The sequence below is a fragment of the Aphanomyces astaci genome, assembly GCF_000520075.1.
Source record: "Aphanomyces astaci strain APO3 unplaced genomic scaffold supercont1.6, whole genome shotgun sequence".
In the NCBI taxonomy this organism is placed as follows: Eukaryota; Oomycota; class Saprolegniomycetes; order Saprolegniales; family Verrucalvaceae; genus Aphanomyces; species Aphanomyces astaci.
In genome coordinates this window covers 1,187,186-1,202,207 of record NW_009798269.1, presented here as the reverse complement: position 1 = coordinate 1,202,207, position 15,022 = coordinate 1,187,186, and the positions used below count along the sequence as shown (strand labels likewise).

At 49.9% G+C, this 15,022-nt stretch overlaps 6 protein-coding genes across 17 annotated transcripts; 2 read left to right on the top strand and 4 right to left on the bottom strand.

Annotated features, from left to right (window-relative positions):
- Window positions 1-947: 947 nt before the first annotated feature.
- On the bottom strand, window positions 948-3,846 carry H257_03774. 2 transcript variants are annotated; one of them, XM_009828011.1, is made up of 9 exons: window positions 3,496-3,846; window positions 3,345-3,435; window positions 3,140-3,294; window positions 2,469-2,511; window positions 2,179-2,333; window positions 2,008-2,128; window positions 1,847-1,950; window positions 1,259-1,409; window positions 948-1,174 (listed from the first exon to the last, which is right to left on the bottom strand). In XM_009828011.1, exons 1-9 carry the CDS (start codon window positions 3,780-3,782, stop codon window positions 1,037-1,039), a joined length of 1,245 nt encoding a protein of 414 aa, XP_009826313.1. In that variant the 5' UTR covers window positions 3,783-3,846; the 3' UTR covers window positions 948-1,036. The 2 variants fall into 2 exon arrangements, with proteins under 2 accessions (XP_009826313.1, XP_009826314.1); XM_009828012.1 differs by having other exon boundaries at window positions 948-1,409.
- On the bottom strand, window positions 3,847-5,550 carry H257_03773 (hypothetical protein). Of its 11 annotated transcripts, none has more exons than XM_009828002.1 (10): window positions 5,383-5,550; window positions 5,234-5,327; window positions 5,172-5,182; window positions 5,028-5,114; window positions 4,925-4,967; window positions 4,691-4,845; window positions 4,486-4,636; window positions 4,343-4,437; window positions 4,164-4,299; window positions 3,847-4,114 (listed from the first exon to the last, which is right to left on the bottom strand). In XM_009828002.1, exons 1-10 carry the CDS (start codon window positions 5,460-5,462, stop codon window positions 4,022-4,024), a joined length of 945 nt encoding a protein of 314 aa, XP_009826304.1. In that variant the 5' UTR covers window positions 5,463-5,550; the 3' UTR covers window positions 3,847-4,021. The 11 variants fall into 11 exon arrangements, with proteins under 11 accessions (XP_009826304.1, XP_009826308.1, XP_009826307.1 ...); XM_009828006.1 differs by having other exon boundaries at window positions 5,028-5,107; XM_009828005.1 differs by having other exon boundaries at window positions 5,028-5,107; window positions 5,234-5,550.
- Window positions 5,551-5,968: 418 nt separating this feature from the next.
- H257_03772 (hypothetical protein) lies at window positions 5,969-7,570 on the top strand. Its single transcript, XM_009827999.1, has 6 exons — window positions 5,969-6,078; window positions 6,138-6,234; window positions 6,301-6,489; window positions 6,558-6,704; window positions 6,779-6,833; window positions 6,900-7,570. The coding sequence occupies exons 1-6, from the start codon at window positions 6,005-6,007 to the stop codon at window positions 7,403-7,405; spliced, it is 1,068 nt and encodes a 355-aa protein (XP_009826301.1). The 5' UTR covers window positions 5,969-6,004; the 3' UTR covers window positions 7,406-7,570.
- Window positions 7,571-7,669: 99 nt separating this feature from the next.
- Window positions 7,670-8,906, bottom strand: H257_03771 (hypothetical protein). Its single transcript, XM_009827998.1, has one exon. It carries the CDS (start codon window positions 8,876-8,878, stop codon window positions 7,814-7,816), a length of 1,065 nt encoding a protein of 354 aa, XP_009826300.1. The 5' UTR covers window positions 8,879-8,906; the 3' UTR covers window positions 7,670-7,813.
- A 323-nt stretch (window positions 8,907-9,229) lies between these two features.
- On the bottom strand, window positions 9,230-13,283 carry H257_03770 (hypothetical protein). The gene is made up of 8 exons (XM_009827997.1): window positions 13,210-13,283; window positions 13,029-13,141; window positions 12,878-12,972; window positions 11,595-12,811; window positions 10,853-11,098; window positions 10,490-10,767; window positions 10,182-10,422; window positions 9,230-9,719 (listed from the first exon to the last, which is right to left on the bottom strand). The coding sequence occupies exons 1-8, from the start codon at window positions 13,225-13,227 to the stop codon at window positions 9,321-9,323; spliced, it is 2,607 nt and encodes an 868-aa protein (XP_009826299.1). The 5' UTR covers window positions 13,228-13,283; the 3' UTR covers window positions 9,230-9,320.
- An 81-nt stretch (window positions 13,284-13,364) lies between these two features.
- Window positions 13,365-14,552, top strand: H257_03769 (hypothetical protein). The gene is made up of 5 exons (XM_009827996.1): window positions 13,365-13,518; window positions 13,595-13,680; window positions 13,729-14,035; window positions 14,101-14,253; window positions 14,303-14,552. The coding sequence occupies exons 1-5, from the start codon at window positions 13,387-13,389 to the stop codon at window positions 14,474-14,476; spliced, it is 852 nt and encodes a 283-aa protein (XP_009826298.1). The 5' UTR covers window positions 13,365-13,386; the 3' UTR covers window positions 14,477-14,552.
- The last annotated feature ends 470 nt before the right edge of the window (window positions 14,553-15,022 follow it).

Here is a 15,022-nt window from a genome sequence, read left to right as displayed (position 1 = left end):
TATAATTATAACAAAAGTATAGTAATGTAAAATGTAAACTAAAAAATCTATTTAAAGTAGGATTATCTACTGAAAATCCACCCCATAACCATTCAACAATATCTTTACCTATATAAGGAATAGCTGAAAATAAATTAGTAATAACAGTAGCTCCCCAAAAACTCATTTGTCCCCAAGGTAAAACATAACCCATAAATGCTGTCGCCATCATAGCTATAAAAATTAAAACACCAGAACACCATAAATATTCTCTTGGTGTTATATATGATCCATAATATAAACCTCTAAACATATGAATATAAACTACTATAAAAAAAAAAGAAGCACCAAAAAATTGAGATTTCCATCGAAGTTCGAAGTTATTCAACCAATCATTTCCGATGAATTGGCAAATTCGAAGTAGCAAGTGTGTCCCTTAAAATCCGTCGGATTGCCCTAAAAATTATCACAATTCAGGATTCGAAAAGGGTGCCTCAATCAAGAATTATGGCCATTCTCCGAAAAAACAAAAAAAGTTGTATTTACGTTAGCCAATCAAAATCCATTCTAACCCCCCCTTTACAAGATTTCTGAAGGGTTCAGCCAATCAATGCGTTTTCTAAAGCCCATCCGTTGCCCATTGGACTCACTGTACTACATACAGTAAGTATGTAGTGATTACTCCTAACAGTAATATATTGCCAAGTTTATTCAAAACGGTGTTACTTTTGGACGGAACAGTCCAAATTGCGTGAGAAGGACAATATTTAAATGTATTATATTTGTCGTGGAAATCGAAGTATATGAACGCTAAGCTGAAGGCTGCTCATTCAAGCCGATGAACAGTAAATAAGCAGATAAACGCTCAACCTTTCATGCAGCACTTTTGAGAAATGAAATCCCTGTCCTGAGTGAGACACGAGTAAGCTGCATTCTACGACGAGGTCGCTTTTAAGTGCACCATACACTGGCCATGTACGTGAACATTGTATTGCATGCAAAACAGTTTCCTTGCCTCGAAAGGGAGATCCGAGACATCTGTCACTGGACTAGTTTACTACTGGATGACCAGGGTTTCATCGTCGTCGTAGCCGAATTGCGCCTTGTATCGGAGGAACAAGTCGTTCAACTCTTCCACGTACAGCGTGTGGATCTTGACGAGTTCTTCTTCGGTAGGGTTTTCGTTTTGAACGACCTATAGGCAAGCACCAATATTATCATCCCCACCATCGTTCATAGGTTTGGATAGATGATACATATATATGCATCGAAAATGTACTGGAATGGGTTTGCCATGCACGACGCCAAACTTGCGCTTGCCCGTGAGACGCTTGGGCAGCCATGTGAAGCCCCGCCCCCAGAACAGCAGCAGCGGCACCTTGAGCGTCGACAGAAAGAAATGGCGCACGGATTTCGGTGGATTCCAGATGCTAACGTTACACGTTCATGTCATATACACTCCATCCTCAGCATATTGATATATATAATATATATATATATATATATATATATATATATACGATGGTGTTGGGATTTTAGATGAATAGCATAAAATTGGTCGACCAATCAAAACCCACAACACGAATCAAGTGGCCAATCAAAAATTATCTCTTCAAACATTCACAACATCGAATTAGTGTATGACTTCTAGTAGTGTGTCCCAGGTCGTTTTTGACATATGTACATTCAAAATTCAATGCAAACAATAATCGATATATCCCTGGATTGGGGGATAAGATAGCACAAAACTCCACATTTTGGCTTTTGTAACGCACAAAAATGTCTACTATGCAACTACGTCTTGACGATATATATATATATATATATATATATATCCCGTGATTTCAACTTGAAACAACGTACTTACTTGTACATCCACTTTTCACCAAATACAAAGGTCGGCACGATGTCGGCGCCATATCGAACGGCCAGCCTGATAAACCCCAAGCGTTTATTGAGCACGAGGGTGGTCTACGATGATATACACGTTCGTCAGAAACGACGGCAGCAACGCCGTCAGAATCGAACTTGTTTGGACTTTGGGTCGGTGAGAAATATCTCCTTGGATCCGCCGGGGTAGACGATGACGCTCATCTTGTCCTTCAGTATGCGCTCGGCATTTTTCCGCGATGCATCCACAGCCGCCAACCTAAGCCATCGATTGCCGTCATGCATGTTGAAGTTGTCGGTTGTACGAACCAGAGGCAGATTTCGCGGGCCATGGGAATGTAAAACATGGGGGTGGCCCCCAACGCCCTGGCCACAATGCCAGGAAACAGCGCCTCAAAGTTGCCAGCGTACGTCGAAATGCGCGACAAGATCAAAATACCATGCGGGTGGTATGCAAACACATACTACAAGTACACAAACACGTGTCAAAAACTTGGGAGTATATTTAAATATATTAGAAGATGTTCATAGTATATAATAAAAGATTTCAAATATAAAGCGTTCATATTTCAAATTATTATATGACAAGGCGGACGTACTTGTTTCGTCGGGTCGAGCTCTGCTTCGCGAACAATCTCGAGTCTAACGTACACAATATCCCAGCATAAGGAGGTATTGTCAAATCGATTCGAAACTGGAGCCCTCAGCAGAATCGAATGACGTAAGCGAATGGATTAAAGAACCGCCTAGGCCAATCAAATCACGTCTTGTCGAATTTCTGCCAATCCAAACAACGCAATGGGCAAAACCATATATATATATACCAATATTTGTATAGTATAGTTTGTACAAGGTTGTTCAATTAGATCAAATGGATTCGAATGCTGTTTGGCGAAATCACTCACAAGTCCAAATTTGGGTGAAATGCACAATATTATTCATATTATTGTGATGTTTGACCCAATGGTGTGCCAATTGTTTGGGGGGATTGGTGAAATCGAACAAAGCAGTATGATTGGGTGAAAAAGAATGAAGGTTGCATTATGATTGGCTGGAAGAATGCGTTTGGACCTCTTAAACTTAGTTTTATAGCATATGTTGAAGGTCCGGCAATGGTTGGACGGTTCATCGAACCCATCGCCGGAGGAAATTCATGTGGAGGGCACAACACAATATATACGGAAGATATATATATATATATATATATATATATACATGAGATTCATTACAGTGGTCGACAAGAAAGGGTTGGAGGATTGATCGAACGTACTTGGTGTAGCTACACATGAACTTCCAAGCGCTATGTTGTCGCAACCAATCCCATTGCATGCCGCCTTCCTTTGGCGTCAGCTTCATGTGCGCATTGTTCAGAAACGTCGGCACGTACGCCAAAATCAACGCCACGCTCACGTACGTGTACCCGAGCTGTCCAAACAAGGTGTATGGAGGTGGCCAACATGGGAGGAGGAGGGTACCGTGTGGATGTAGTACAAGAAGACGCCAGTGAACACAGGCCACACCAAGTAATGAATAGCGATGATACTGATGGCAAGCTCCAACGCATTGCTACAAGGCCAACATGATGAATGTCCACTCAATGTGGAAACGAGAATGGATCACACGTACAATAGGAACGACGGGAGAGTGTCGCAGAAGGATGGATCTGGGTGGTGCAGGCGTACCACGCCATCGTCCTTAGAGGCCGCCGCCGCAGCGGGCTTGGACACCGCACTTCCCGACTTCTTGACTTCGCGCATGTTCGATACCAAGTTACTGTATTTGTGCGAGTCATCACCTCTGTCCCGTGATTCGATATCGGCTAAGCCAATCAAACGCAAAAATCCATCTCGGCTAAGCCAATCAAAGTAAAGGATTGCTGGAGGCATATTTTTAATCGTGCTGAAATGACCCATACAAATAATTAATTAAATACCGTGTTACGTATATAGGTTTAGACATCCTTATTGATGTGGACTCCTCTGTAAAATGATTAATTCCTGTGCTTGCAAAGTATAAAAGTTTACAGTACTTCCTTCGCGCCTTTAAGCACCTCTAATATCCTATAAATACCACACTTAAAATATCGATTTACAGAGGGAACAAGTGGGTCCAAAACGGAACACGGAAGTCTACGAACGTTCCTGGATCAAAATTATGGCAAAGCAAACAGGTCGCGGAGGTGCCGGCTGTACGTGGCATATACCTCCTGAACCTCTTCATGGGATGGCCGAGCGTTGCGTTCAACCTAAAGCAACATGGTTTGACCCAGGAGTGCCAACTGGTGCTATACGTACATGGAGGGGGGAACCAAACACCACTGTAGCCTTGGATTTGCAGGTTCCGATTGCTCCAAGGGATAGCACCACACTGCTCATCCACGCCACTGCATGCTCAAGCCATGCTGGGAGCAGTGGCATCCATCGCAATCGCCTAATCATGGTGAGTATCGACTACGCAGACGTGAACGTCATACCGTTCCGAGTTTGCTGGAGTACAAAGCGCTAGCACTGGAATCAGAGATACACCGTGCATCATTGCTAGCTTGACCAAGGCTAGCGATGGCTGCGACTACAGTCAGATCATCACTGAGAGCATATCGACGGAATGTCTACCTACCTCTGAATCAAACGCCAATGACATTGCGTTGGGGGCGCCACCCACTGTCACTTCGTTTTCGATGCGAACATTGAAGGGATAATAGAGTAAACTGAGCCCGTTGTTCAATGCATCATGGGCTACAGTTTCAGTGGCTTCCACACATCCGAGCCTGAGCAAGTTGTGAGGTTCCTGTACAGTATATGTGGAATTGGCTAGTCCATACCATAGCAACACTTCTCGGAGGATAGGAACATAGAAATACGGAGTCGGAAGCAATACCAGTGCAGGGTGATGGGGGAATAGCCGTTCCCACATGCCACCACACAGCACAACGCTCGGGGGACACTTTGCCGAAGTCGAGTGGAACCCAAAGATGCACTGCAGGCAACATAGTGTTACACAAGGGGGCAATGTAGTGGTAGAATCACGGACGACGACGACGAATGTATGTACATACGCGTTCGGCTGGGTTCAATGGGCAATGTCGTATGCAGTCCAGGCTAGCACGAGATTGAACATGCCGGTATGTGAAGGTTGAGGTCGCGAGTTTGGTGGTGTACCGGAAGTGACGCAGCATGATGTGCCACACGCTGTGGGTTCGCAGGGCGTCCCATTGCACCCCGCCTTGCGATGGAGTGACCTTATCGCTGGCCCCATTGAAGTAGGTCGGTAGGTAGGCCACGACCACGGCAGCATTGACGTACCAAAAGCCATGCTAGCCACACCGCGTTTAAGTGCAAAGTTCGACTTGGAAGGATATGTTTACATGTTGTATCCAGGCCATGGCGACGAGTAGGGCCAACGGAGCCGCATAAATGCATTTAGTGGCTGCACACACGACTGCAAATTCGACAACCGACCTGTCAATGTACGAGTGTCCATGGTTGAGCCTTGGAGCGAGTGACGTTCGCTTACACTAGGCCAGACGGGTAGATGTGCGGAAGTCCGCGAGGTTCTTTCTCAGGCGTCACCTCAGGCGGCCGTGCCAGGACCATGATGTTTGGCGAAATAGAAGTGACGGAAGCGGCAGCCAGGGACACAGTGGGACGTCCAACTTGAAGTCATGTGGGTGCACGAGACTGGCAAATCAGCAGTCGTCAAAATAGTCCAGTTGGACTTTGACAGTTACGCGTCGGTTTCGCTTGGTAGCGAGAAAGTGTGTTAACATTAATTATGAGATCTGCAGAGGGTGGTCGTTAGCCATTGTTGACACTCCTAAAAGTAACGCAAGATTACACTGTTAACATGTAAATTGGACAACCAATATGTTCCCTTGGATGCGACGCCGACATGGGACAAATGACCCATGGATTTTATACCCTCGTACTGGTATGTACTGTATCATTACCTTTTGTTGGACTTTGCTGGTGCCCCGTGTGATCATACAGCTAAGCGCCCCAACGTACTATGTAGATAGACATGGAAAGTCAGTCCTTTTGCGGATGGTCAAGACGATTTGGCATGGCTGCCCAAAATACCATTCGGAGTAACCGATAAAAGTAACGACTTGGGTGGCAGGCTGCATTTCCCCTTAAACATGAGCGTTCGATGCGGTACAAGTGGCATCGCATCGCTCTTCTGTTTGGGTCTTTGCGCAGCGTTCGCGTCAGGGTACACGCGGCTCTTTATCCCTTAAACCCCCAATCACTAGTACTGATGTTCAATTGTAGCTCCAGCACCCTCGTGGCACGCAATCTCGTGTATCATGTTGATCCTGGCCAAGACGTGGTCATTACGTTGAAAGGGTACAGCATGGCTGGTCGTGCGGTACGTCCAAGCGGCAATTACAGCGTTCAAATTGAATTTGAACGACGGGTGTACGATTCTTATTAGCTCACTGTGTCCATTGCGACGTTGCCGTCGGCAGGCTTTATATACCAGTTGTCTCAAGTGTACAGTGATTACGGCTACGACCCAAAGAAGACCCCCACGGCCATCACAACGGTCCCGACCCTCGTGACAGGCTCCAACTACCGGGTTGTGTTTTCGAGACCGTTTTCCAACTCGCCCCTCGATTCCAAGGTGCGGAGCCCGCTGTACTCCCTTTTCAGAAGTCGCCAAGAGCCGTTGTCCTATCATTTGATCTGTAGTTTGCCGAGTTCACGTACACTGTCAACGATGGTGTGACAACGTCGGCCCCAGGGACAATAACTATCTCACAAGGCCCTGCCGTGATGTCGAGTCAGTTCTACGTCGATGCTGAAGGATGGGGCATTCGCAACAACAACAACTTTCAGGTAAACCAAGCCATTACTACTCGTATGCGATGCCTGTACGGTATCAACAAGCATAACCAAAGCAACCCACGTAGCCAGTGTACGACCCCACGAGTTGTGGCATCATGAGCTACTACATCTACGGCACAGGTTTGTCCTATTCCGTTTACATATTTACAACCCGTCAACTAAGAAAACTGGTCGTTAAACCCACAGAGGCGGTGATTCAAACCCAACCCACGTCCACCGATGATGCGCAGCTGTGGTACTTCACCGCTCCCTCCAAATTCCTCGGCAATCAGTGGGCCACGTACGGCGGCACTTTGACGTTTACGCTGTCGGCGTCCGAAGGTGATTTCTCGTCTTCGTCGAACCTCAACACTCCCGCGACGACGCCCCTGGTGATCCTCGAGTGTGCCACGTGTAACCTCAACGCCGGCGTGCGGTTGGCGTGGCCTCAGACGCTGTCGCCTGCGTTTACCGGCCCCGCGCAAACGTTCAGCATCCCCCTCTCCGAGACAGCGGGGTGGGTCACCGATCCAAAGAACACGCTGCTGCCGTGGACGCCGCCGTCGCAATGCGTGCTCATGGAGGTGCTATCGAAACTCAGCGGGGTATCGATCCTCGGGGACTTTACGCGCCGGAGTGAAACGGTGGCGTTGGACGCCGTCGTACTGTCCCACGGCCCAGGCCAGCCCCTCGCGTGCTATGGAGCCTTTTGATAAGACTACACACAGGACTTACAACATTGACATCAATTTTACTCTCAGCTCAACATACAACGCTTAGAACATGAAGATTGCAACCATTCAAGTGATGTAAAGTGGTTTCGAGTAAGCTTGCTGTACATGGCATACAAGTACAGTACCTAATGAACAAACTCCAAGGAGGGGTCATTTCTACTGTGTTGCGACGCTACTACGTCGACGTGGCGGATTTGTTGGCCCATAGTTTGATCGAACGTTATTACTCGGATACCACGATTCGTCTGACCCAGCACTCGTGTTGTTTATAAAGCCCATATCCCCACTCATTTGTCCACATCGATATATGTACTTCACAATCGACAAATGACATTGGGTTTCTGCAGTATGTTGATCGCGGGTCTATTCGTAGTACTACAGTGTCTATCACACAGGCACGTCCTTGGTGCTTGGAAAGAGAATGTTGGCGTGGATCGGATAATGATCGGACGGGTATCGTCCGTTGCGCGACTCCGTGACCACTTGCGTCGACAGGACCTTCATCGTGGTCGGTCGGTACAAGATCCAGTCGATGTGGTTGGCGGCGCGCACGACATCGGCCGCCTTTTCTCCGTCGTTGTCGACGCCGGCCCAGCCATGGTACGTGTACGAGACGTCGCCGATGGTCTTGTCGGCGGTCTTCCACGCTTCAGCAAAGCGGGGGCCGGCCGCGTCGGTCGTCAAGTACGAGTACACGGACGTGTGGCGATACGTGTTGAAGTCCCCGACAACAAACACGGGCATGTCAGGCTGCCACGTGTCCTGGATGCGGCGCCAGATCAGCTTGGCGCTGTTCACGCGAGACAGTTCGCTGCGATGATCGAACTGGGTGTTGATGAACACAAACTGCTGCCTGGTCGCCTTGAGCTCGAACTTGCACCACGTGACCATGCGCACGCACGGCGCGTCCCACGCGGTGACCCCAGGCACCTCTGGGTTGTCGCTGAGCCAGTAGTTGCCCCCGTCCAACTTGGTCACGACGTCCGTGTCGTAGAAAATCTGCTCAAACTCGCCGTTCGCTTCGCGTTCAACGCCGAACCGCTCGTAGTTGCCGTGCAGGTTGGCGTGGATTTCCGCCAATTGGTCCTTCAACCCTTCTTGCGTGCCCATCACGCTCGGCTTGTACCGGTTGATGAGGTCGATGAGGTGCTCCTTGCGGTGGTCCCAACTGTTCCAGCCGTCGTTCGCACTGGCGAAACGAACGTTAAACGTCATCACAGACATGGGCGTGGGAGGCAGGACGGCCAAGGCGGCATAGCGGCCGCCGCCGTCCTGGCGCAACTTGGGCGCCACCACCGTGCCAGACGCTGGCCCCGAGTTGAAGAACATGACGATACCTACAAAGAAGAGCACGCCCAGCCCCATCTTCACCCGAACGGATGTGTTGTCGGCGTGGGGTTTGTACGGGTTGCGCAACGCGCGCTGCTGCAGGCGGGACTGGAATGGATCCATGACCACGGACTTACGTGTCGTAGCTCGGTTTCGCAGTGGTGTGTTGGTATCCGGACATTTCCCTGGCCGCCGTGGGAGTATCCGGAAGCCCTGACGTGTGCAACAGTATTGTGTCGACACCCCATCGACGAACGGCGATCCTCATGTGCGCCACTCAAGCGGTGCAACTACGACTAGGAGAGCGCAAGATGGGCCGTGCTTGCATGGGAGTCTTACGCAACCAACTAAGTACATTGATGTACACAGTAGCCGTGAACGCTTTGAATCCCCTACAGATTGTTTGCTACCGTACTACTCCGAGTACTACCTAGTACAGTACATCTGTGGCCGCTTGAAAGCTGCTATGCGTCGAGCTTGTACTTCCACACACTCGACCTCGTGTAGACGACGTCAGAGAGAGCAGAAATAACTATTTAGTAGGATTATTACACGTTGTCTATGGTTATTGGTTGTCGTCGTCGTCGCGTCGACCTTCGTGCTTGAGTTTGAACTGGCTCAGGTTTCGCAAATAGTCGAGGGTGTACTGGTTGTCATTGCACACACGGGAGAGGTCGTTGAAGTGGATCACGAGGCTCTTCTGCAGCGCCCGCAGCGTACTCAAAAACTCGACCGAGTGTGCGTCAATGATTGGGCCGTGCGCATTCAGAATCGCCAAAGTCCACGTAAGGTAGTACTCCAAGTGAGGGCTGATGCTCAATCCTTTGGCCAACAGCGCCATCAGCCGCTTCAAGTACGTGTCTGTCAACGCCTGGGCGACGAGGGGGATGCTGTCCACGGGTACGCTTTCGAGGCACAGTCTTAGCAAGAGCTCTTCGTTCAAGTGCAGGGCCATGAGCAGGCCCTACCCAAACCGCCCGTACATTTCAGAAACGAGGTATATTGTCGATTTGATACAAATGTGGGGCAATCGAATCGCGCCAACCAAACTGATCCACAATCGATCTGATTGGTTGAATTTCATTGAGAAATGGGTTTTGATTGGTTAAATGTTTGGAGCTCACCTGAAGTATCCAATCAAATCGATTTAAATTCGAACGAGAAACCACGAAATTTCACTCGAAAGCACAATATTATGTTGTTTGTTTGTAGTATTGTCGATTTGATACAAATTTGGGGAGGGGGTGCAATCGAATCGCGCCAACCAAACCGATCCACAATCGATCTGATTGGTTGAATTTCATTGAGAAGGTTTTGATTGGTTAATAATTTTGAGCTCATCTGAAGTAGCCAATCAAATCGATTTAAATTCCAACGAGAAACCACGCCACAACACGAAATTTCACTCGAAAGCACAATATTATACCTTGGTAAACTCTTGCCGGGCTAGCGTGCGCTTGATCGTGTCGGGGGTGATGTCTTCATCCAACTCGAACGGATCGAACACGAGCGTTTCATCCAAGCTATAGATCAACAGCCCCTCGGTGGTGGCGGCAGCCCATGACCGACCGGTGGGGGAGAACAGCACGGCCTTGGACAGCACCTCCATGCCCTGGCGGCGGGCGCCTGGGTCCACGGCGCGCTTGGCGCCGACCAATTGGTTGTCACTATGATGATGATACATACATTCACACGAAAGTTTAGCGTTGTGATGTCAAAATCTGACACACGTACACAGCGGTGGACGCGCTGAGCGGGTCGAGGTCGAGGTTGAGCTGCGACTTGGCGCCTGCTTCTGTCATCTCGCCCGAGTGCAATCGATCGAGCACGCCTTCCAAGCTCCGGTTTTGGCTCAGCTGGAACTTTTTGAGTAGCATGGGCGTCTTCGCCGACACTTGGTAGATGCAAATGTACTTGGACTGACCGCCCGCCAAGATGCAAGTGCCTTCGGCCGAGTAGCACACGGACGTAAAGTGTTTGGACCTGGTGTTGTTGGCGGCAGACATGGCGTCCTACGACGGGGTTGGTTGGGTCTGTGAATGGGAGGGGGGGGTATGTATGTATGTATGCTAAGGAATATGATAAAGTCGTTCGCACCGACGAGTGGCGGCCGCCGGCCACGTCCTTCTGGCCGTCGATTTCCCCCACGAGCTCGCCGTCTGCAACCGTCCACAGGTTCAAATGGCCGTTCAACGTGGCACTGCACACTTGCTTGCCGTCTGGCCGGAAAGCCACCGCCAAGACATCGCTCGAGTGGGCCAATGGCTCAATGAACGGCTTGTTCTGATACACATTCCACACGCGCACAGTGTGATCCCACGACCCAGACGCTAGCAGCAGCTCCTACACACATCTCCATGTTAGACGCTGCGATACACAATCCAAGATGAAAACAAGACATCCCAGCAGCAAATAGAGAGCTTGACGACAACACTGTGTGTACATGACATGACGTCCGAAACAGTCGCAATGAAGGACAACAACGAACCAACGATGTTCATATCGTAGGCTGCCAAATCAATGTACAGTTGAATCGGCAGAAGTAATTAGCCAATCAGATTGCACGAAACCATCACAACATTTAATTAGTGTGAGACCTCAATTCGTGTGAATACCACGCTTTACATACAAAATTCAAACACAATCGATCGATAGATTTGGCAAAAATCAGCACACAAGTCCAAAAATTTGGGGAAAACGGGCAAAAACAACACTGGTCCAGTCGTCGTCGATGACATGTATAACAAACAGCAGTGGCCACGAATCCAAGGCGCCGACGATGGCAATAATAATAATAGGGAAGGATGCTGATGGAGGTGTGCACATAGCACAAACCAACCTCGGTGGTGGACGGCGAGAACGCCAACGACGTGATGGGCGCCGTGTGGCCGCTGAGGACATCCGTGAGCCGGCCAGTTTGCATCGACCATACGTAAATGTGGAACGGGTCGAGGGTGCCGGCGCACACGAGCTGGCCGCTCGTGTCAAGTGCGAGGCAGAGAAACTGGACGGGGTTGGGGGTCGTGAGGGTGCGGAAGTTCTTGTACCGATTCAAGTCGAACGCGCGGACCGTTCCATCGAGTGAGCAGCTCACGACGGCCTGGCCGTTGGCGGTGAACGCCACGCCCGTGACGGGGGCCGCATGTTCGTGGAACGTTACGTAGCAAAAGCCAGACGTGGTGTCCCACAGCTTGAGCTTGGCGTCGTCGGCGCCCGTGGCAAGGAGTCGGCCGTCGGGCGAGTACGCGAGCACGTTCAGGTCAAAGTAGTGGCCTTGCTGCTTGAGCACATACGTTTCGGACTTCCATTCCCACACGAGCAGTTGCCCGAGGTGCTGTGACGCCATTGCGAGCCACTCGCCCGACGAGTTGATGGCCACGGCGCTGATGCGATGCTGGGACACGCTGAGTGTGTGGATGTCCTGGAAGTGGGGCAGCGAGTACAAGCCAAACGTGCCGTTGCCAAAGCCGACGACGAGCAGCTCCGTGTCGGCGTGAAAGGTCACGCAGTCCACCTTGGCGTATTCCATTTTGAACACGTGTTTGTGCTTGGTGGACCACTTGACCCCACGCGCCACGACCGGAATGATCGCATCTTCCTGGTCATTTTCGACTGGAGCAACCCCCCCGTCGTGTTCCCACAGGTATGCGCCGCCGTCCCGCGCGACCGTGTAGATGGTTTGGCCGTCGGCAGAAAAGAACGCGCCAATAACCACGTCGCGATGCCCGACTAACGTGTACGGCGTAAAGTTGGGGTACGGCTGGACAGACCACAGCCGCACAGACAAGTCCTTGGCGGAACTGAGGAAGAACTTGGAGTCGGGCGACCACTCGATCGACAGCACGTCGCCGTGGTGTCCGCCGTACGTGCGGTGATGCACAAACGGCGCAAACTCGCGCTTCAGCCCCGGCGCCTTCCAAAGTTGGACCTTCGTGCCATGGGACACGGCAAGGAAGCGGTTGTCTGGGCTGAACCGAAGCGCGCGCACGGGCGCTTTAAAGTTGAACCGATACAGCACAATGCCTTTCTTGAGGTTCACAAGGAGCGAATGGCCATCTATGGATGCAAATCATGCTTGATAAGTGAACATGCAGTAGATATGTGCTATGCAGGGATGTATACCTTCGTCCACGGCAATCAGCAAGCGGGAATCGTGTGACACGGCCATCGTCTGGACGTTCTTGCGGCTCTCAAACGCAAACGTGCGCGACGCATTGCTAGACACAGCGGATGTACAGCTAAGATCGGACAGAAGGATGCATGAAGCACGTACTTGATCAAGTCGAACACGGTGATGCGATTGCCCACTGGACTGAGCAACGAGTTGCCGTCGGGTGTGAACACCAGGTTGCCCTGCGTGTACACTGTCCCACAGAGGTGGCTGAACTAGACATATGTGTCGCCTTGCATGAGATGACGATAGCGATGAACATGAAGGGATAATGCGTCTCTACCTCGTACGAAAACTTCATCTTCGGAACGACGTTGGAGGCGGCGGTGGAGGACGACGCGCCAAGATACAAAATGCTGCACCAACCAATGCCATTGGCTTGCACCAATCACGCGGGAATCCTCGTGACACTTTATATTCGATTTCACAGGATATTCATTTCAAATTCACTTGTTGGACCATGGATCATGCCAAGGCGTTCCTGGACCTGTTGGGGTCGTCTAGCGATGCCATCTCGGATGCGCAAGTCCGAGATTCGTTCCGAGCGGAATACGACAAGCTTCCTGCGGTGATCAATGACCTCGTCAGCGACGTACGTCCGTCTGCCAGAGATCGATGCCTCTGCACGAAACCTCATGTGGTTTGATGATGACAGTGGTTGTTTGTAGGGCCGCATCAAGATCTTCCAACAAGGGTCGAACTTGATGTATGGCTTGGTGGCAAAGGAAGAAGCGGAACGCATGCGTGGCCTCACGTACGTCCATTCGTGTAGGGTCCATTGGTTCATTGTGTGCGTAAATAGGGTCGAGCAACGGGGCGTGCTTCATGAGATTGAAAAGGCGGGCAACAAAGGCATTTGGACGCGCGACATCAAGACAAAAACCAACATCCCGGAAGTGATCATTCGAAAAACGATCCGTCTGCTCGAGACCCGCCATCTCGTGAAAGCGGTCAAGTCGATCAGCCAAAAAAACAAGAAGCTGTACATGCTCTTCGACCTCGTGCCATCCCGCGACATCACGGGCGGGCCCTGGTACAACGAGCAAGAGTTCGACCACGACTTTATCGACACATTGCGCAACTTTGTGTGTCAGTTCATCCGCGCCAAGGCAAGTGCACTTGTATCTGTGCATCTATGCAAGTACTTCGCCCGTCGTCATGACTTGTGATGTAGGGTATTGTCACGCTCAAGCAAATCACAGACAAAGTCCACGAATCTGGCATTGCCAAGGTGTCGCTCGGCCCCGACGAAATGATGTCCATCCTCAATACACTCATCTACGACGACCGCGTCGAGGAGGTCCGCGCGGCGCGGCTCGCGAACGGGGTATGCTGCATGCCGCATCCAGTTGGTTGTTCGATTGATGCTGGCGTAGGAATGGCGAGACGTGTCGTACAAAGTATCGAGGGAAGTGACCGACTTTGACTCGCTGTCAGACACGCCCTGTGGCATTTGTCCCGTGTTCGATCAGTGCGCGGACGGCAACATCATCTCCCCTGCCACGTGCATCTACCTCACCAAGTGGTTGGACATCCAGGACGAGTTTTAATCCTACATACTATCACACCAACACAAATATTAGTACTACGAGCTATGATCTAATAGTACTTAGTACTTTCTGTACAGTACTGCTACTATGTATTACTCCGCATCCTGTACAGTATACTGTACTGTACACTATTCTATACCAGTTTGTACTGTACAGTTCCCAATGTTGTACGGTACAGTAACTTAAGTACGTACAAGGATCAAAATACTAGTATTAATACGTAGTACTATAATAAGTCTTACCCTACTCCGCACACCACTGTACTGTACAGTACACATGCTGTACGGTACAGAACAACTATAGAACGAATCAAAACAGTGCTTAATGCCATGTCCTGTAGATTTCAAAGCGTTTCTCGTTGCCAGAACGAGGAATGTTGATCATTCAAACCATCCAACTTAGAGGTATGGTGCATGCATTTCAACTAAAGACTACAAAAATATGCCTTGTCTTTCGACAGCTATTCCAACTTTGTATTGATATTTTTTAGGAAAATAAGCCGTAATAACGATAGAACTGGTCAAGACCAACAGAAGTTACGGTTCA